The sequence below is a fragment of the Mercenaria mercenaria genome, chromosome 10 (genome assembly GCF_021730395.1).
Source record: "Mercenaria mercenaria strain notata chromosome 10, MADL_Memer_1, whole genome shotgun sequence".
Classification (NCBI taxonomy): Eukaryota; Metazoa; Mollusca; class Bivalvia; order Venerida; family Veneridae; genus Mercenaria; species Mercenaria mercenaria.
This window is the reverse complement of record NC_069370.1, coordinates 19,562,117-19,578,057: the sequence shown is the minus strand read 5'-3', so window position 1 is coordinate 19,578,057 and position 15,941 is coordinate 19,562,117. Positions and strand designations below refer to the sequence as shown.

Genomic DNA, 15,941 nt, shown 5'->3' with positions numbered 1-15,941 from the left:
TTTAATTTAAATGTAAACAGACAAATTTAAAAGTCCATCTATATATCAATAATAAAAGAATACGCTTTAACAGCTGTCCAAAAAGAAAAAAAGCAGTGTTTTTTTAAAGACGTTAAGGTATCGCTGCCATTTTCTTCGATATCGTATCAAACAATCGGTGATTTTCACCTCCCCATACCAGTCATTTATACCTCCTTATACAATGTCACGCCGCCGTAAAAGGATAAAAATCAAACAAGGACATTTTTATGAAAGTGAATCACCAAAATTACCACGCTGATAAATAACTTTAACCTTCGGAGACGTATTAGTGAAACCGACACCGATTGTTGCCGGACAGGCCTTGTTAAAGGTTGATTGATATCCGACACTAATCATAGATGTTGAGATATCACTGTAATCATGGAATAAAGGCATCAAGCAAAAAATTTTTGCGGTAGGTTGAGCATATTCGTTTTAAAAAATATATGAGCCGCGCCATGAGAAAACCAACATGGTGCGTTTGCGACCAGCATGGATCCAGACCAGCCTGTGCATCCGCGCAGTCTGGTCAGGCTCCATGCTGTTCGCTTTTAAAGCCTATTGGAATTGGAGAAACTGTTAGCGAACAGCATGGATCCTGACCAGACTGCGCAGATGCGCAGGCTGGTCTGGATCCATGCTGGTCGCACACCCACTATGTTGGTTTTCCCATGGCACGGCTCATATACATTTTTAACATAATTATCATGAGAATATTTAGCTAAAGTTTACTAGGAGTAAAGTAGCAAAACTGTATTCTACCAGTTCTACATTACTAGAGCTTTAAAAATACACTTTATGAAGATTTTCTCTCTTTGATAAAGACACATTTTTACATATCAAATGCTTAAAATCGATGGTAGGACAAAATCCACCATGCACAAAATCCCAATCCAACCCTGCCCCGGCTCAATTTGTCCAATGTGGACCAAATCTCCCTTTCGATTTTGTTAAATAATAGCTCTAAAAACTATAAACAGAAATTATAAAAGAGAGTTAAGATGATTATTATCAGTTTTTAACAGAGACTAGTGAAATTTGAAATTTGGAACTAACTGAAGGAATAGAAGTGGGGAGGAGTGTGAGAGAGAAATAAATGGGGGATGGTGGTCTGAGCAGAGGGTATTTTGTTTTGAGGAGTGGGGGGATTTTGTACATATTCCCTTAAAACGTCAGTTTCCTCCATACACAGCACAATCCTGAATTTAATAATTCAATCCTATCAATTAATGCAATTGTAAGTTATAATGATACAGTTTGATATATTCATTTTTTGTTTCCAGCCAATTATTGTTAAGTGCATAGATGAAATAAATCCTGTGCCCATGAATATTTAATACAATTAAGTACCACAGTGACAGATATAAACAAACTCAAATACAGTTGAGCGGTGCCATGAGAAAACCAACATAGTGGCTTTGCAACCAGCATGGATCCAGACCAGCCTGCGCATCCGCGCAGTCTGGTCAGGATCCATGCTGTTCGCTAACAGTTTCTCTAATCCCAATAGGCTTTGAAAGTGAACAGCATGGATCCTGACCAGACTGCGCGGATGCGCAGGCTGGTCTGGATCCATGCTGGTCGCACACCCACTATGTTGGTTTTCTCATGGCACGGCTCAGTTAAACTTTGTTAGTTCGAACTCGGATAATTCCAACCCACCCTTCACCAGAACTCATCATCACAGCCCTGGCAAAATCTCTGTATAATGTATATTGTATGATGGCTCGAACTAAATTAACTTGAACAAAGTTTGCCAGTCCCATAGAGTTTGAGCAAACGAAGTTCAGCTGTAGTTCTTTTTAGTGTACAAACGTATCATTTTCAAAATAATATTTGGCTCAAATGCATTTCTATCATGATAACAAAAAATAAATTAATAATGTACCATAATCCTTTTAGAGGAAAGTCATAAGGTTATGCACAGCATTACAAAAACATAAACAGCCTATGCAGAGGATAACCAATATGTTGCAGGAACATTTTATGTACATCACAACCTGGTAAGTGACATATGTTTTTATGTACATATTACACAGTTGAACTTGCAAAGACATTAGCTTATGTACATACTTAACATCCTAAACTGTTGAGCTTATGATCATCATACCCTGTTGAGTGCAAAGAAATAGGTTTGTATACCAGTCAGAAACATAGGCTTATATAAATCCTAAACATAAAGTGCAAAGAATACATTTGTGTCCATTTTAAACGATTAATTGCAAAGACACAGGCTTATGTACATTATAAACAGCTGAATGCAAAGCTTATTTACATTATAAACTGCTGAGTGCAAAGACATATGCTTATGTACATTATAAACTGCTGAGTGTGCACAGACACAGGCTTATGTAAATTATAAACAGTTGAATGCAAAGACACATGCTTATGTACATTATTAACTGCTGAGTGCAAAAACATGCTTATGTAAATTATAATTTGTTGAATACAAAGACACAGGCTTATGATAACCCGTTGAGATTCACTGTGTGAAACCATATGCTTATGTAATTCATTTTCTAATGCAAAAAGCAAAGGATCATATACTCAAAACTCATTTTCCTGTCAAAACAGCATACATAACAGATCAAGATCATTTAACATTCACTTATAAATTTACCTTATAAATGGAAAATGTTTAACTCCTTAAAATTCATCAATTTGATATCAGTAAAAATCATCTGATGTACATGAAAGAGAAGTTATTAAAATTACCTGATGATCAATGTACAAAAATGCTTACACTTCCAACAGCATACATGGGTAGTTTATACTTCAATAATGTCCTCCCAGTTAAAAAGCCATAACAAAGATGAATATTTAATTAATTACACTCATGCATAGATGATATATGGAAAATAAATATCCTACAGTCAACTTCCATTACTTTAGACACATTTAGCTATTTTTATTATACTTGGTGTACAAAGAAGACAATAAACGCAATAATCGTCAAGATGCAAAGCTTGGACGATTTTATTGTACATCTGATGATATCATATTAATAAATATTTTATAAACAACTTTGTAAATATCGTTCATATCAGGTGTAAATTACGCCAATACAGTGCGAAATGAATCAACATTCCTTAAGGCTGGTAACCTGATCAATTGTCAACAGTGGCATGCCTTCTTTAAACAATGGTAAGCACTTTATCTGCTTTCGTTGATCGACCGTTATCAGTCGAAATAATAATAAATTTATTGTTGTAACTCGTGTCACCTTTTTCCTGGCAATTAGGCATACATTATGTCAATATACAAAAGTCTGATAGGTTTTATTGTGATAGAACATTTTTGTATCTGATATTTGAAAACTGATCTAAAATGTAAGCAATAAAAAATCATAAGAAAATAATCGTGTCTCAAAACACAGAAATTAAGGCGACAAAATAAACAGAAATTGTAGATACTATATAATAAACCTTATAAATAAGAAAATGATATAATTATATGAGTTTTATTGAGATGTTTTTTATGCATAAAACATGATCTGTAAGGTTACGGTTTAAAAAAAGACATGTTGCACTTTACTCTCTATTCAAAGTCTCAAAATTTAGACCATCATTCACAATCTGCACACAATTAAGCCTGTCACATGTAAATCCTTAAATCAAAAGTTTTAAACATAATACATTATAATTTTGTGTATCAAACAATTTGAAGTCTATCAGACAATTTTAAGCAAAATGTCTATCAATATGCAGACAGATTTGCTACAATCATGTACACATACATGTAAAAGTATTGAAATTACTTTTTTATTGTCTGCTGTATTAACCTTTAGCTTGCTGTCAAAAAGTGATTTTGCCTTTGCAACCAGTGCAGACCAAGATCAACCTGCACATCCGTGCAGGCTGATCATGGTCTGCACTGTTCGCTATTCAGTCAGTACATGTTCAGTGAACACCGCTCTAAATAATAAATAATACTCCCCAAATTACATGATGGATCAGTCCATTTTAGAAATTTAGCATGGTAAAGGTTAATAAAGTATCTGAGCCCGTAATTTCCATGTGATTATATATTATCATTAGGCATATTCTGGTTAAACAATTCATTCTTCAGATGAAAATGTAGCTAAATGCATATTTTGCTTTCTGTAAAAAACAGAGAATTCCGAAATCTTATTCGGATATTATAAATATAATTTGCAAATTGTCATTAGTTGTCTATTACGAGTGTATATCAAAATCCCCTTGATCAAAATCCCCTCCACTGAAAAATGACTGCGTGTTACAAAATCCCCTTCACACATTTGCAGGAGTTATCATAATCCCCTCTGTGATTAACATTATAGATATATAGATATCAGTGCTCTAAATTATATTATGTTTGCTAAAGGCATTGTATTTACATGCTTCATGCAATAGACTTTTAAGTTGTATATAGTTGTATTTGAACTTGATGAAATAAGTAAAAATCACAGAGGGGATTATGATACCCCTTGCAAAAGTATGAAGGGGATTTTGTAACACCCTGTCATTTTTCAGTGAAGGGGATTTTGATCAAGGGGATTTTGATTGTCTCCCGTCTATTACATTGAAGAAACACAGTAAAATGTTGCTTTAGACTGATAAAATGATTAGAATAAAAGTCATGTGATATTATGATAGCCTAAAAAGCAAGTGAATTCACCCCCTAATCTATCTATTCCATTATCCATTGTTAAGGAATATAATGGTACATATTAAAAATATAAACCTTTAATCTTACCAGTGATTTGTGTCCAAACTTAATAGTATACTGTGTGGGGTATTAATTGAACTACTGGATACCAAAACAAGACCATACAAAGTAACTCCATCGGCATCAATTTAGATTTTTATCAACATCATACAATTATCAGATAAAATACTTATCACTTTATTTTCTCCTTATTTACTAACACTTTTAACTACATTAATAGCTGGTATGCTTTTACATCAATACATCAAAACATTTTTTTCCTTACATTTTACCAGATTAACCCTTACCCTGCTAAATTTCTGTAATGAACTTGTCCAGCTTTCAATTTGTACATACCATTATCTGTTTAAAAGGGATGCTTAATTACCAAAAAGATACTGACTGAATGGCAAACAGTGCAGGCTGATCTTGATCTGCAAAGGCAGAATCAATCGTGTCCACATTAATTCTGCAAATAATTCTGTGCAAAAATATTTTATGCTGAAGACCTTAATATAGAGAAATGATATATAATATATATTTACATTACATTTTTTTTATGGTATCACATATTTTGCAAAAAAAAAGGTATGTGACTTACAAACTTAATATACCAGAGAATGGAAGACATCATATGCGTAAGACCTTCTTAAAACACTTCAAGTAATTACATATGTTCTTCAATACTTATATAGCTGGAACCATTATATGTATTGCATAAAAACCTTTGTTTACATTTGAAGGTCACCAAGAACTAATAAATATGTTTTAGACACTTTAATAGCAAAATACCTTGTCATGCACTTTGTGTCATCTTAAGCACCGACACTTCAAGTGCATGATGCTTAAAAAATTAGATAATCTCCCACGATGCCGCATTATTTTTTATGCAAAATGTGAATTTCCGTTTCTTAGCTCAGTCTTTGCTACCTGGTAAAGGACAACTTCCCCACATGTAGTACCGTAGATCTGAAAATTTCACATTTGTTTAAGGTATAGGTCCATGCTTTGGAGAAAAAAAGTTCAAACGTCATCAAATCATTGAAAGAAAGCATTGTTTTACATGAAAATATAACAGCATATAAAACATTTATATTATTGTACAAAACCATTGTCAATTTATTCATATATGTATTGAATTCCGGAAATGGAATACTTGAAGGGGCCACACTTCTGGACAGTCCAGCGCCTTTAAAAACTCACCATTTTTAAAAAGCTGTTACATGTCTTCGTTTTGATGCATTTGCAACATTGTGTGAGTGTTTAAACTTTACATAATTAGGTAAAACATCGTTTTGACAATTGTTTACATTTATTTCTTTACAAATGGCATTCTTATTTAAAGGGGGACAACTCATTTAGAATATTTTAAGTATCCAACTCCATGGGACAGAACAGTAAAACATGTATTAGACAGATAAGTTGTGTGTCAAGATGCTGTTCATTCGCTAAAAAAATCTGTTGTTTTGTGATATACTGCTAAACCTTAATTTTAGCTTATATTCATGAGTCAGTTTTTTCATGAATATAAGCAAAAATAAGTGAATATAAACAAGTTATCAGTATTTTCTTCATTTTAAGTTCTCTTAGAAAATTACACTTTTATGTGTAAGCCCGCCCGCTTAGCTCAGTAGGTAAGAGCGTTGGTCTACGGATCGCGGGGTCGTGAGTTCGATCCTCGGGCGGGGCGTATGTTCTCCGTGACTATTTGATAAACGACATTGTGTCTGAAATCATTAGTCCTCCACCTCTGATTCATGTGGGGAAGTTGGCAGTTACTTGCGGAGAACAGGTTTGTACTGGTACAGAATCCAGGAACACTGGTTAGGTTAACTGCCCGCCGTTACATGACTGAAATACTGTTGAAAAACGGCGTTAAACCCAAAACAAACAAACAAAACAAACTTTTATGTGTAAGCCTATGTATTGAAAATTTTCTTTTTTTATTTCAACATATTCAAATAATTGCAACATTCATTCATAATATGCTACACAAACACATACACATTTTGAAATAGCATAATTATGCTCTCCAAAAGCAAAAAACATTTTTAAAAAAATGCCAACATGCCATTGTCGAATCACAAAATAAAATGAAAAAAAAAATCTACTCTACAGTATACTATAAATATGGAAATTACTTGAATGATGTACATAACGATTATTTCAGAATGGTTTTAATTTAACTCGTGCAATGTTACAGAGACAGAAAGACTCTTCTCTATATAATTATTTTTATAAAGTACTTGCATTTGAAAGGAAAAAAACTGGTAAAAGTAACTCCAAACTCAAGCATACACTATTAAAAAAAAATATATCCTTTAACATAGAAGATATGTAAACAGCTGGTTTAGATCAATTTCCCTGTTATAACATTTCTCAATCTATATCCCAAAATTACTTCTGCTATTTTTCTCTAATCATAGGACAAAATCACCACTACAGACTCCTACCTCCCTGTCAAATTTGGTCAAGACACTTGAGATAAAAAAAAGTATCAAAATGGCTTACCAAAGTATTGCTATCTGAATAAACTCCTTAAGTACACATCTTTTCGCAGATAATTCACTTTCTATTCAAAATGTGCAAAGTTACAACACAGACTGCAAGAAAATACAGCCGTGTATTATTCATGTCACAACAATATAACACCTTGATAAAACGACACCCTTTACTGTTGTCAAAATATTTTGGTTAAATCCGTTCATTCATTCAACATTCGACACTATTCTGTGATAAATAACAGTTAAATAGTCAGGTCAGAACGACTGTCTCGACTGTCTCGTATAACCTGATCCAATATTCGGTACTTTCTCAACGTTTAGTTTTCGATTGGCCAAGACATTTTATACCTGTGCTTATCTTACAAACTATAAAAGGTAGTCCTATTCAAATATACCCCCAACTATTAGAGTGAATGCATTTTACATGAATTGCATACTGATACGCTAATTATGATCAAATATTTGGGCAGATGTAATACACAAGTAAATATACAGATACAAAATATAGATCCCTAAATCTAGACACATGTTGCATAATAAATACCATTACGGACTTATCAGGTGTGCAATATGATGTGACGTACACCAGAAATATTGATATTGACAGATGCAGTAGTTTCGGCATATAAATGAATCTTGCATGTTCATCTACTTTTAATAACTGCGCAATATAGCAATTTTTATGTACAGTTTTTCCATACCAAATCAAAATCTTTTTAACATCATATATTCAGTCCCATCGGCTAGTTTGGACACAACTGTGCAATATTGTAATTTTAGGCACAGTTTTTCAATACCAAAGTGAAATCTTTTCAATATTATATATCAATTCCCAATGGCAAGTTTTAAAAAGTAATTTTATCAGAAATAGTTCATGTGGTATTTTGTGCATTGATGAGCCAATCTACCCATCAGAACACATTTATTTACAGTTTATATGAGCTGTGCCATGAGAAAACCAACATAGTGGGTTTGCGACCAGCATGGATCCAGACCAGCCTGCGCATCTGCGCAGTCTGGTCAGGATCCATGCTGTTCGCTTTTGAAGTCTATTGCCATTAGAGAAACTGTTAGCGAACAGCATGGATCCTGACCAGACTGCGGGGATGCGCAGGCTGGTCTGGATCCATGCTGGTCGCAAACCCACTATGTTGATTTTCTCCTGGCATGTCTTACTATAATAAATTTTATCATTCACCCCCATAACCCTATCTGCAGACATCAATAATTGATTGAAAAATTTCTTTTGGTATTTATTGACTGACAAACATCCATAAAACTGCCTTAGTTTCCACATGCATTAAGTAATCACTTGCCTTAATTAATAAGTCAGTCAGCTAACTTGCTTAACTCATTTCAGCTTGTCTTAAGTAATCACCTGCCATAAGCAGCCAGCTTGTGTTGCTACCTTTGACTGGCTGTTTAATACAGGTTTGACTGTATTAACTGAAGTGACATATGCAAAATTGCAACAGTTATAAAAGTTAATTTTTCAAGCAGGGAAGACTATTTCATTATTAAACAAGAGATCACAGAGTGATCTTGGCGCCCACCAAGTGCCATTTTTGAGTGTTCCAAATTTCAAGACTTACTGACTAGCTCAAGGTCAAATTTCATTTCCGTACACAACACTGTGCATGTGGTCCAAACTCGAAAGCTGTAGCTCGAGAAATGTGAAAGTAGGTCACTAGATCAATCTTAAGGTCAAAGTTTAATTCGGTACACAAAACTATGCAAGTGGTCCGAATTTGAAGGCTTAGCTTGAGAAATGTGTAAGTAGGTCACTAGGTCAAAATCAAGGGTCAAATTTCACTTCAGAACACAAATCTATGCATGTGGTCCAAATCTGAAGCCTGTACCTTCAAAAATGTGAAAGTAGGTCACTAGGTCAATGTCAAGGTCAAAGTTTGTTTCGGTACACAATCCTATGCAAGTGGTCTAAATTTAAGGCCTGTAGCTACAGAAATGTGAAAGTAGGTCACTAGGTCAATCTTAAGGTCAAAGTTCATTTCCGTACACAAAAATATGCATGTGGTCCAAATTTGAAGGCTGTAGCTTGAGAAATGTGAAAGTAGGTCACTAGGTCAAAATCAAGGTCAAATTTTATTTCAGAATACAGAACTATGCATGTGGTCCAAATTTGAAGCTTGTACCTTCAAAAATGTGAAAGTAGGTCACTAGGTCAATGTAAAGGTCAAAGTTTGTTTCGGTACATAAAACCATGCATGTGGTCCAAATTTGAAGGCTGTAGCTTGAGAAATGGAAAGTAGGTCACTGGGTCAAAATCATGGTCAAATTTAATTTCGGAACACAAAACTATGCATGTGGTCCAAATTTGAAGACTGTACCTTCAAAAATGTGAAAGTAGGTCACTAGGTCAAAATCAATGTCAAATTTCATTTTGAAACACGGAACTATGCATATGGTCCAAATTTGATACCTGTACCTTCAAAAATGTGAAAGTAGGTCACTAGGTCAAAATCAAGGTCAAAGTTTTTTCAAGTGCACAAAACTATGCATGTGGTCCAAATTTGAAGGTTGTAGCTACAGAAATGTGAAAGTAGGTCACTAGGTCAAAATCAAGGTCAACTCATGTCAAGGTTCATCTTGCCACTCAAAAATATACATGTGGTCCAAATTTGAATGTTGTAGTTATTGACAAGAAGATTTTAAAAGCTTTTCCCTATATAAGTCTATTTGAACCATGTGACCCACGGGGCGGGGCCATATTTGACCCTAGGGGGATAATTTGAACAAACTTGGTAGAGAACCACTAGATGATGCTACATTACAAGTATCAAAGCCCTAGGCTTTGTGGTTTGGACAAGAAGATTTTCAAAGTTTTTCCCTATATAAGTCTATGTAAACCATATGACCCCCAGGGTGGGGCCATATTTGACCCTAGGGGTATAATTTGAACGATCTTAGTTGAAGACCACTAGATGATGTCACATACAAAATATCAAAGCCCTAGGCCCTGTGGTTTTGGACAAGAGGGTTTTCAAAGCTTTTCCCTATATAAGTCTATATAAACCATGTGACCCCCAGGGCGGGGCCATATTTGACCCCAGAGAAATAATTTGAATCATCTTGGTAGAGGACCACTAGATAATGCTTCATACCAAATATCAAAGCCCTAGGCTCTGTGGTTTTGGACAAGAAGGTTTTCAAAGTTTTTCCCTATATAAATCTATGTAAATTATAGAAATAAACAAAGGGCCATAACTCACTCATAAATTGTTGAACCAGTCTGATTTTCCGGGGGACACAACTAGGGTACCAATACATCATTCTGACAAAGTTTGGTCAAAATCCCCCCAGTAGTTTCTGAGGAGATGCGATAACGAGAAATTGTTAACGGACGGACGGACGGACGGACCGGACGGACCACGGACGCAGAGTGATTTTAATAGCCCACCATCTGATGATGGTGGGCTAAAAAACCCACATACACTACATTATATACAAGATTTCACCATGATCTAAATTTATAATTTTAGCACTATTTTCTTCAGGTCTTTTTTACATTCTTAAATGTATCATTAACTGGTCAATATTAATAATACCTTGAAATTGCATTTAGTGGTGATAGCTCTAGGTATGTCTGCAAACGTAATCTTTTATCTTTCCTCTAATCAGTTGGCGAATCTTGGTATGGAAGCAGGCCCCTTTAAGAATACAGACACGCAAAAAGATTAAAAAGAAATAAAATCCAGGGAAATTGTTATGATAGACTCTCAGGTTTATGTGCACAAAGTGCAATCATCGTACAATAATAGGATTTCAACTTAAATCAATTGGATCAATAAATCTATAAAGCAAAGTTATATAAACAAACTCTATGTAACCTGTAATCGGTCCTTGATACTTGAAAATCGGATCAAAAGTTTTGATAATCTGTCGTAACATGTCAGCTTGTCTCCAGTCTACGAGAAAATCTGATTTTAACTGTACCATAAAGAACGGCTTTATGGATGATAAAGGCTCCCTTATTTCAAACTAGCTGATACAGTAATGTGAAGTAATGATCTTTTTTTTTCCTTTTTTTTTTTTTTTTTGGTTATAGTAGCAATGCATGCAACTGCTGAAAATAATGTGGAACAAAATAATTAAATAATTGTGATTTGCTTAAAATGATAAAAAATGGCATGTGTAAAGTGCCAAGAAAATAACTTTTTTTTCATAACTACAGCTACATTAAGGTAAAAAGAAACAGCAGGAACCCATGATTTTGTATGTGGACTATGGTTTGTAAGTTTTATTGATTTAATAATAGATGGTGATATACAGCTCACTCAAGGTGAACCTACTGATATTATTTCATTAATGGAGAGGGGGGACTCCTGAGTTTGAACCACTAACTTTCTCAAAACCATGGACTCCATATTAATCAACCTGAGCAAGGCAGATCAAGCAGACATGTGGGGAAGTGATTTAGAGTCAGCGACTTGAATCACCCTGTCATGGAGGGCCCCTAGATTTTCTATGTTGATGAGGCAATACGCAATACCATTATCCATCAATTTCACTGCCATGGTACAAGTATTGGATGTAATGTCAACTCTATTCTCATACTAAGCTGTTTATCATTCAATTTGATGGTTTGTTCTCAAAAATGTGCCTTGTGAACTATTCTCAATTTGGAGATAACTTTTTTTTCATACTAGTAATAAAAAAGAACAAGGTCCTGACACAGCTGAGCACACAAATTTATCAATTTCATTTCAAGTGTCTAAAAGATAGCCCCAAGTTATTCATCTGGGTTCAAGGTTATAAAACTGAGACTGGAAACCAGTCTTGCAATGAAGCCTTGCCATTGGTCAGTTTCAAAAATGTGCTCAGAAACAACCAATCAGATTCTGGAGGTCTTAGACTGGTCTCCAAATTCATGTTTATAATCTTAAACCAGGACTTAACAAACTTAAGAAAGTTCCGTGCAAGGGGATTTCTGACCAAATTTGGTGAACACATCTAACAGCTGGTTCTTGAGATGAAGTGTTTGAAGGTTTTTTTCCTAAATGAACCCTAAATACTCTCAAGCAGAACAAGTTAAACCAAATCAATCAAGGCACAGACAGATAAGATTCTAATAAAGTTTGGTGAACATATAACAAGCTGTAGAATACTTTTTATCTCTTTGGTGGGTTGAGGAGAAGGTTGTCCACCTATGTAAGGTGACAAAACCAAAATCCATAGAATGAGGCCCACTTCATTTCTTCACACAGCAGTATACTTGAATTAAAAACCGTCTCTCCATTAATGTGATAATTACGTGGTAATATTTACAAAATATTGGCGATGTTCAAACGATGTGCACTTTAACAATATACATACACTAATCTTTAAATTACTTTATATTACATGTGACTTCATAATACATTCGACCCATTCTTCCAAAATGGATATGCCTATATGATGGCTATATCCTTTTATCAGTATAAAGGTCACATCGATTTGGACTATGTATCAATCAGACAGATAAATACATCAGCTCTTTCTATTGTTAATTAATACTATATAAAATGTCCCGAAGTTATTAATATATATTTTATAGAAGATAACCGGCACTGATAAAATGAACATACAGCTGTTCAAGTTCTCAAAACAATTTTATCTCAAGACTATTTGTCCTATTAACATACATCCATCTAGTTGTACATTTAGAAATTCTGAAGTACATTGATTTGTACTTATAACTTAAAATCTGTGAAATGTTAATTTCGGATATTGTTAAAGCATTGGTAAGTGTTCTTATATATTTCAAACATCTTTGTTATCCAATGACTAACAAAATTAAAGGATTTTCAAAAAACAATGGTCAACTTATTTTCATAATATTTTCTTACTGTTTAAAATGGCCCACTTTAATGTTTCATCTAATTGAAGTAATAAGTGCAATTTCATGTCCCATCAACTGCAAAGTACACACATTCATATTGCCAGTGTTAAACTTGCTTCACACTGAGAGATGATGGCTTTCACTTGTAATTCAAATGAAATGTAGCTTTTCAACTGGAGCTTTTTAACTGTAAAATCAGTGATAGATTGCTTATTACCTTTTTATGAATCAATTTATGCAATCACCCCACTATGTTCCATATGGCCAAGATCAATGAATGATTTATAATCTTTGCATAGATTTTATAACACTAATTCTACCATAAAACTGCCATTTTTGTCATCTTCTAAATGAGCTTGAAGAGGAGAATAAACATGTGGTAACAAACAGACCTAAAGCAAAGAAACCATCATATGCTGTTAACACATCTTTTATACACAAGCTGTGGAAAAATACAATGCAAGTGCATTTTGGCCCTATAATCCATAATTAAAACAAGCTAAATTATTGCAAAATATTTATTTAATTTAGCTTTTAGCTTGTTTTATGCTAAAATAGCATTAATGCATGATCATTACATCTGCCTAGCTCCTCAGGATACACTGATGCACAAAACCAGTCCCTCGGCATTCTGCAAAAGAACATGCACTATCCTAACAATAAAACAGATACATTATGTATTTTTAGAAAACATATTTTACCCTGACACCTGCATATATTTTGCATATTCCATACTAACTTTATTTCAAGTTTATTTGTCATGGTAAATAAAACAGATATAATCCTGATAGATAAAAACAATCAATTTGCTAGATGCTAGGGTTTTTCTTCATTTTGTTAATTTTTACCAGGCAGTAGTGGTGGTGATGCAGAAGTATTTTGACATCTAGATGCAAAATGCTTTTATATGTCTTATATGTTACTGTTCTATCATTTACAGTGTGTTTTCTGCAGTATATGGACTCTGGGTCTGGCTCAGGGCATGATACAAGATGCTGTGTATCGCGCAAAGTCTGTGTTCGACCCTAGCTCATACTCCATCGATACCATTCAATGTCACGCTGGCTGTGGAGATGACTATTACACCTGTTCGATTATCAGATGTGATTCAAACGTAAAGAGTCTAGCTGAAACAGCAGCAGAAGCAGACGACAATACTTATTTCGCCAAGAACCAGCCATCGTTATGGTCTCGTTTTCTGTACTTTTTTACCTTCGGTCTTTTAGGATCCACATCATATGAAGAAGATACAATAACTTCAGTGTATTCTGAGGAGATGGATCTAGATTTAGAAGAATCGGGAAAATTGGATCAACTTTGTATGAAAAACTGCACGAAAGTGTTTCGTAAATGTTACCGGAAATGTATCTGTGATGCTAATCCAGATGCCAGTGAGTGCAAACCCATAATAAAAGTATTTCCAGAAACATTTGCTCCCCTACAGAACAAATTTGGTGGTTTTGTACCTGACCAAAATAAAAATGACAAATTCTATTCTTTTGATTGGAGTAAATTTTTGTGAAATGCATTTTTTTTTGTTAAACTCAAATTCAAAACAAATGACTGTTGCTGTTATTTTTGTGAAAGAATCAAAGAAGTTGTAGTGTCACACAAAAAGTCTGGATGTTGTTCTGTTGTTATTTTACTCAGAAAGAGAGCTGTGGAGGTCCTTTATTGCTCACCTGACCTACTTCCCCACCAATAAGAGGCTATTTAGTCAAATTTAGTTTAATCATGCCCCTTTTCCTCTCAAAACATACTTAGATAATCACAGCCTGTTCGTAATTTTGCCCAGAGAGTTAAACAGAAAAAATATAAAGTAAGAAAAATATTCAAAAATGTAAAAAAATTATCTAGTTGCTAACTAGACTAACATCATACAATATACATGAAGATTCATGTGTGTTAATGTCACAGGAATCTCGACAGTATTAAGACAGATTAACAACCCTTTGCAATCTATCTGAAGGCTCCTCATACTAGACACAAGTAACAGTTTGTTTAGCCCTATTTGTTCAATTATTACTAATTAATATTTGAATCTACAGCACTGACCACTGGTGCTTAAGCCGTAAAGGGCATGAGAGGTGTTGCATATTTCATTACCTCTCATGAACAGACTCAATCAAATTGAGTCAGCTATTATTTTGCTTAGTTGCATTCTATGATTCCAATGGATATTTTCATAGATTTTACTAAACAAACATGGTTCAATGAATGAAAATCATTCAAGGAGTTACAAAGATACAGAGTGTAAGTAAAACACTGTCGTCTTTTGCATATCACCTTCAGGTTTTTTGGGGTTTTTTTTTCAATAAAAGTCCCTTGCTAAATTTCTAACCTAAAAAAACATACCGTAACTATCTTCTATATAGAAAAATATAAACAAGTCAAACAAATCATACATAGAAATACTTATTATTAATAAAATACATTTATACATTGTATACATAATGTATTATCATTTTGTATTGTATTGCACAAATAGTGTGACAAAACAGATTGCCATTACAAGCCCTATTTGTCAATATACAAAGAGGGTATTTGTTTTATTTCAGCTTTCACTTAACAACACTAGAAGCAGTAATTTTGACAGTGAAAACATATTTGATGTGAAAATATCTTTCACTAAATAACCAATAGATGCAATATTTTTACAAACAAAAAAGTCAAATTTGATGTTTTCATTGTAAGATCAAATATCTTTTGCCTTAGTAAAGAATGACAAGTCTCCAAACACAGTAGTTCTATAAATTGGGTACAGTTCACTATCATTTTCTGCAACAAGAGCACCTTGTGAGTTTTAAATTTCCAAAAACCTTGTGAGTTTTAAGTTCACAGGAATAAAAAAAATTCCACAAAGTCATGTTCCCAAAACTCAGTTTCAGGTACATTAATGCACAAAGTCT

The 15,941-nt window shown here is 34.0% G+C and overlaps 2 protein-coding genes across 4 annotated transcripts in view; one reads left to right on the top strand and one right to left on the bottom strand.

Moving 5' to 3' along the window:
- The window catches only part of LOC123559708 (insulin-like growth factor-binding protein complex acid labile subunit), a 42,631-nt gene extending 34,532 nt beyond the window's left edge, over positions 1–8,099 (bottom strand). The window contains exon 1 of one of the 2 annotated variants that reach the window (XM_045351735.2): positions 7,201–8,099. The gene's annotated coding sequence lies outside the window, so the exon portion shown is untranslated. Of the gene's footprint in view, positions 1–2,736; positions 2,864–7,200 lie in introns of those variants that run through there. The other variant, XM_045351736.2, reaches the window with a different exon arrangement.
- On the top strand, positions 3,052–14,652 carry LOC123559710 (uncharacterized). Of its 2 annotated transcripts, none has more exons than XM_045351747.2 (2): positions 3,052–3,165; positions 13,973–14,652. In XM_045351747.2, exons 1-2 carry the CDS (start codon positions 3,163–3,165, stop codon positions 14,552–14,554), a joined length of 585 nt encoding a protein of 194 aa, XP_045207682.2. In that variant the 5' UTR covers positions 3,052–3,162; the 3' UTR covers positions 14,555–14,652. The 2 variants fall into 2 exon arrangements, with proteins under 2 accessions (XP_045207682.2, XP_045207681.2); XM_045351746.2 differs by lacking the exon at positions 3,052–3,165 and adding an exon at positions 12,786–12,934.
- Positions 14,653–15,941: the final 1,289 nt, after the last annotated feature.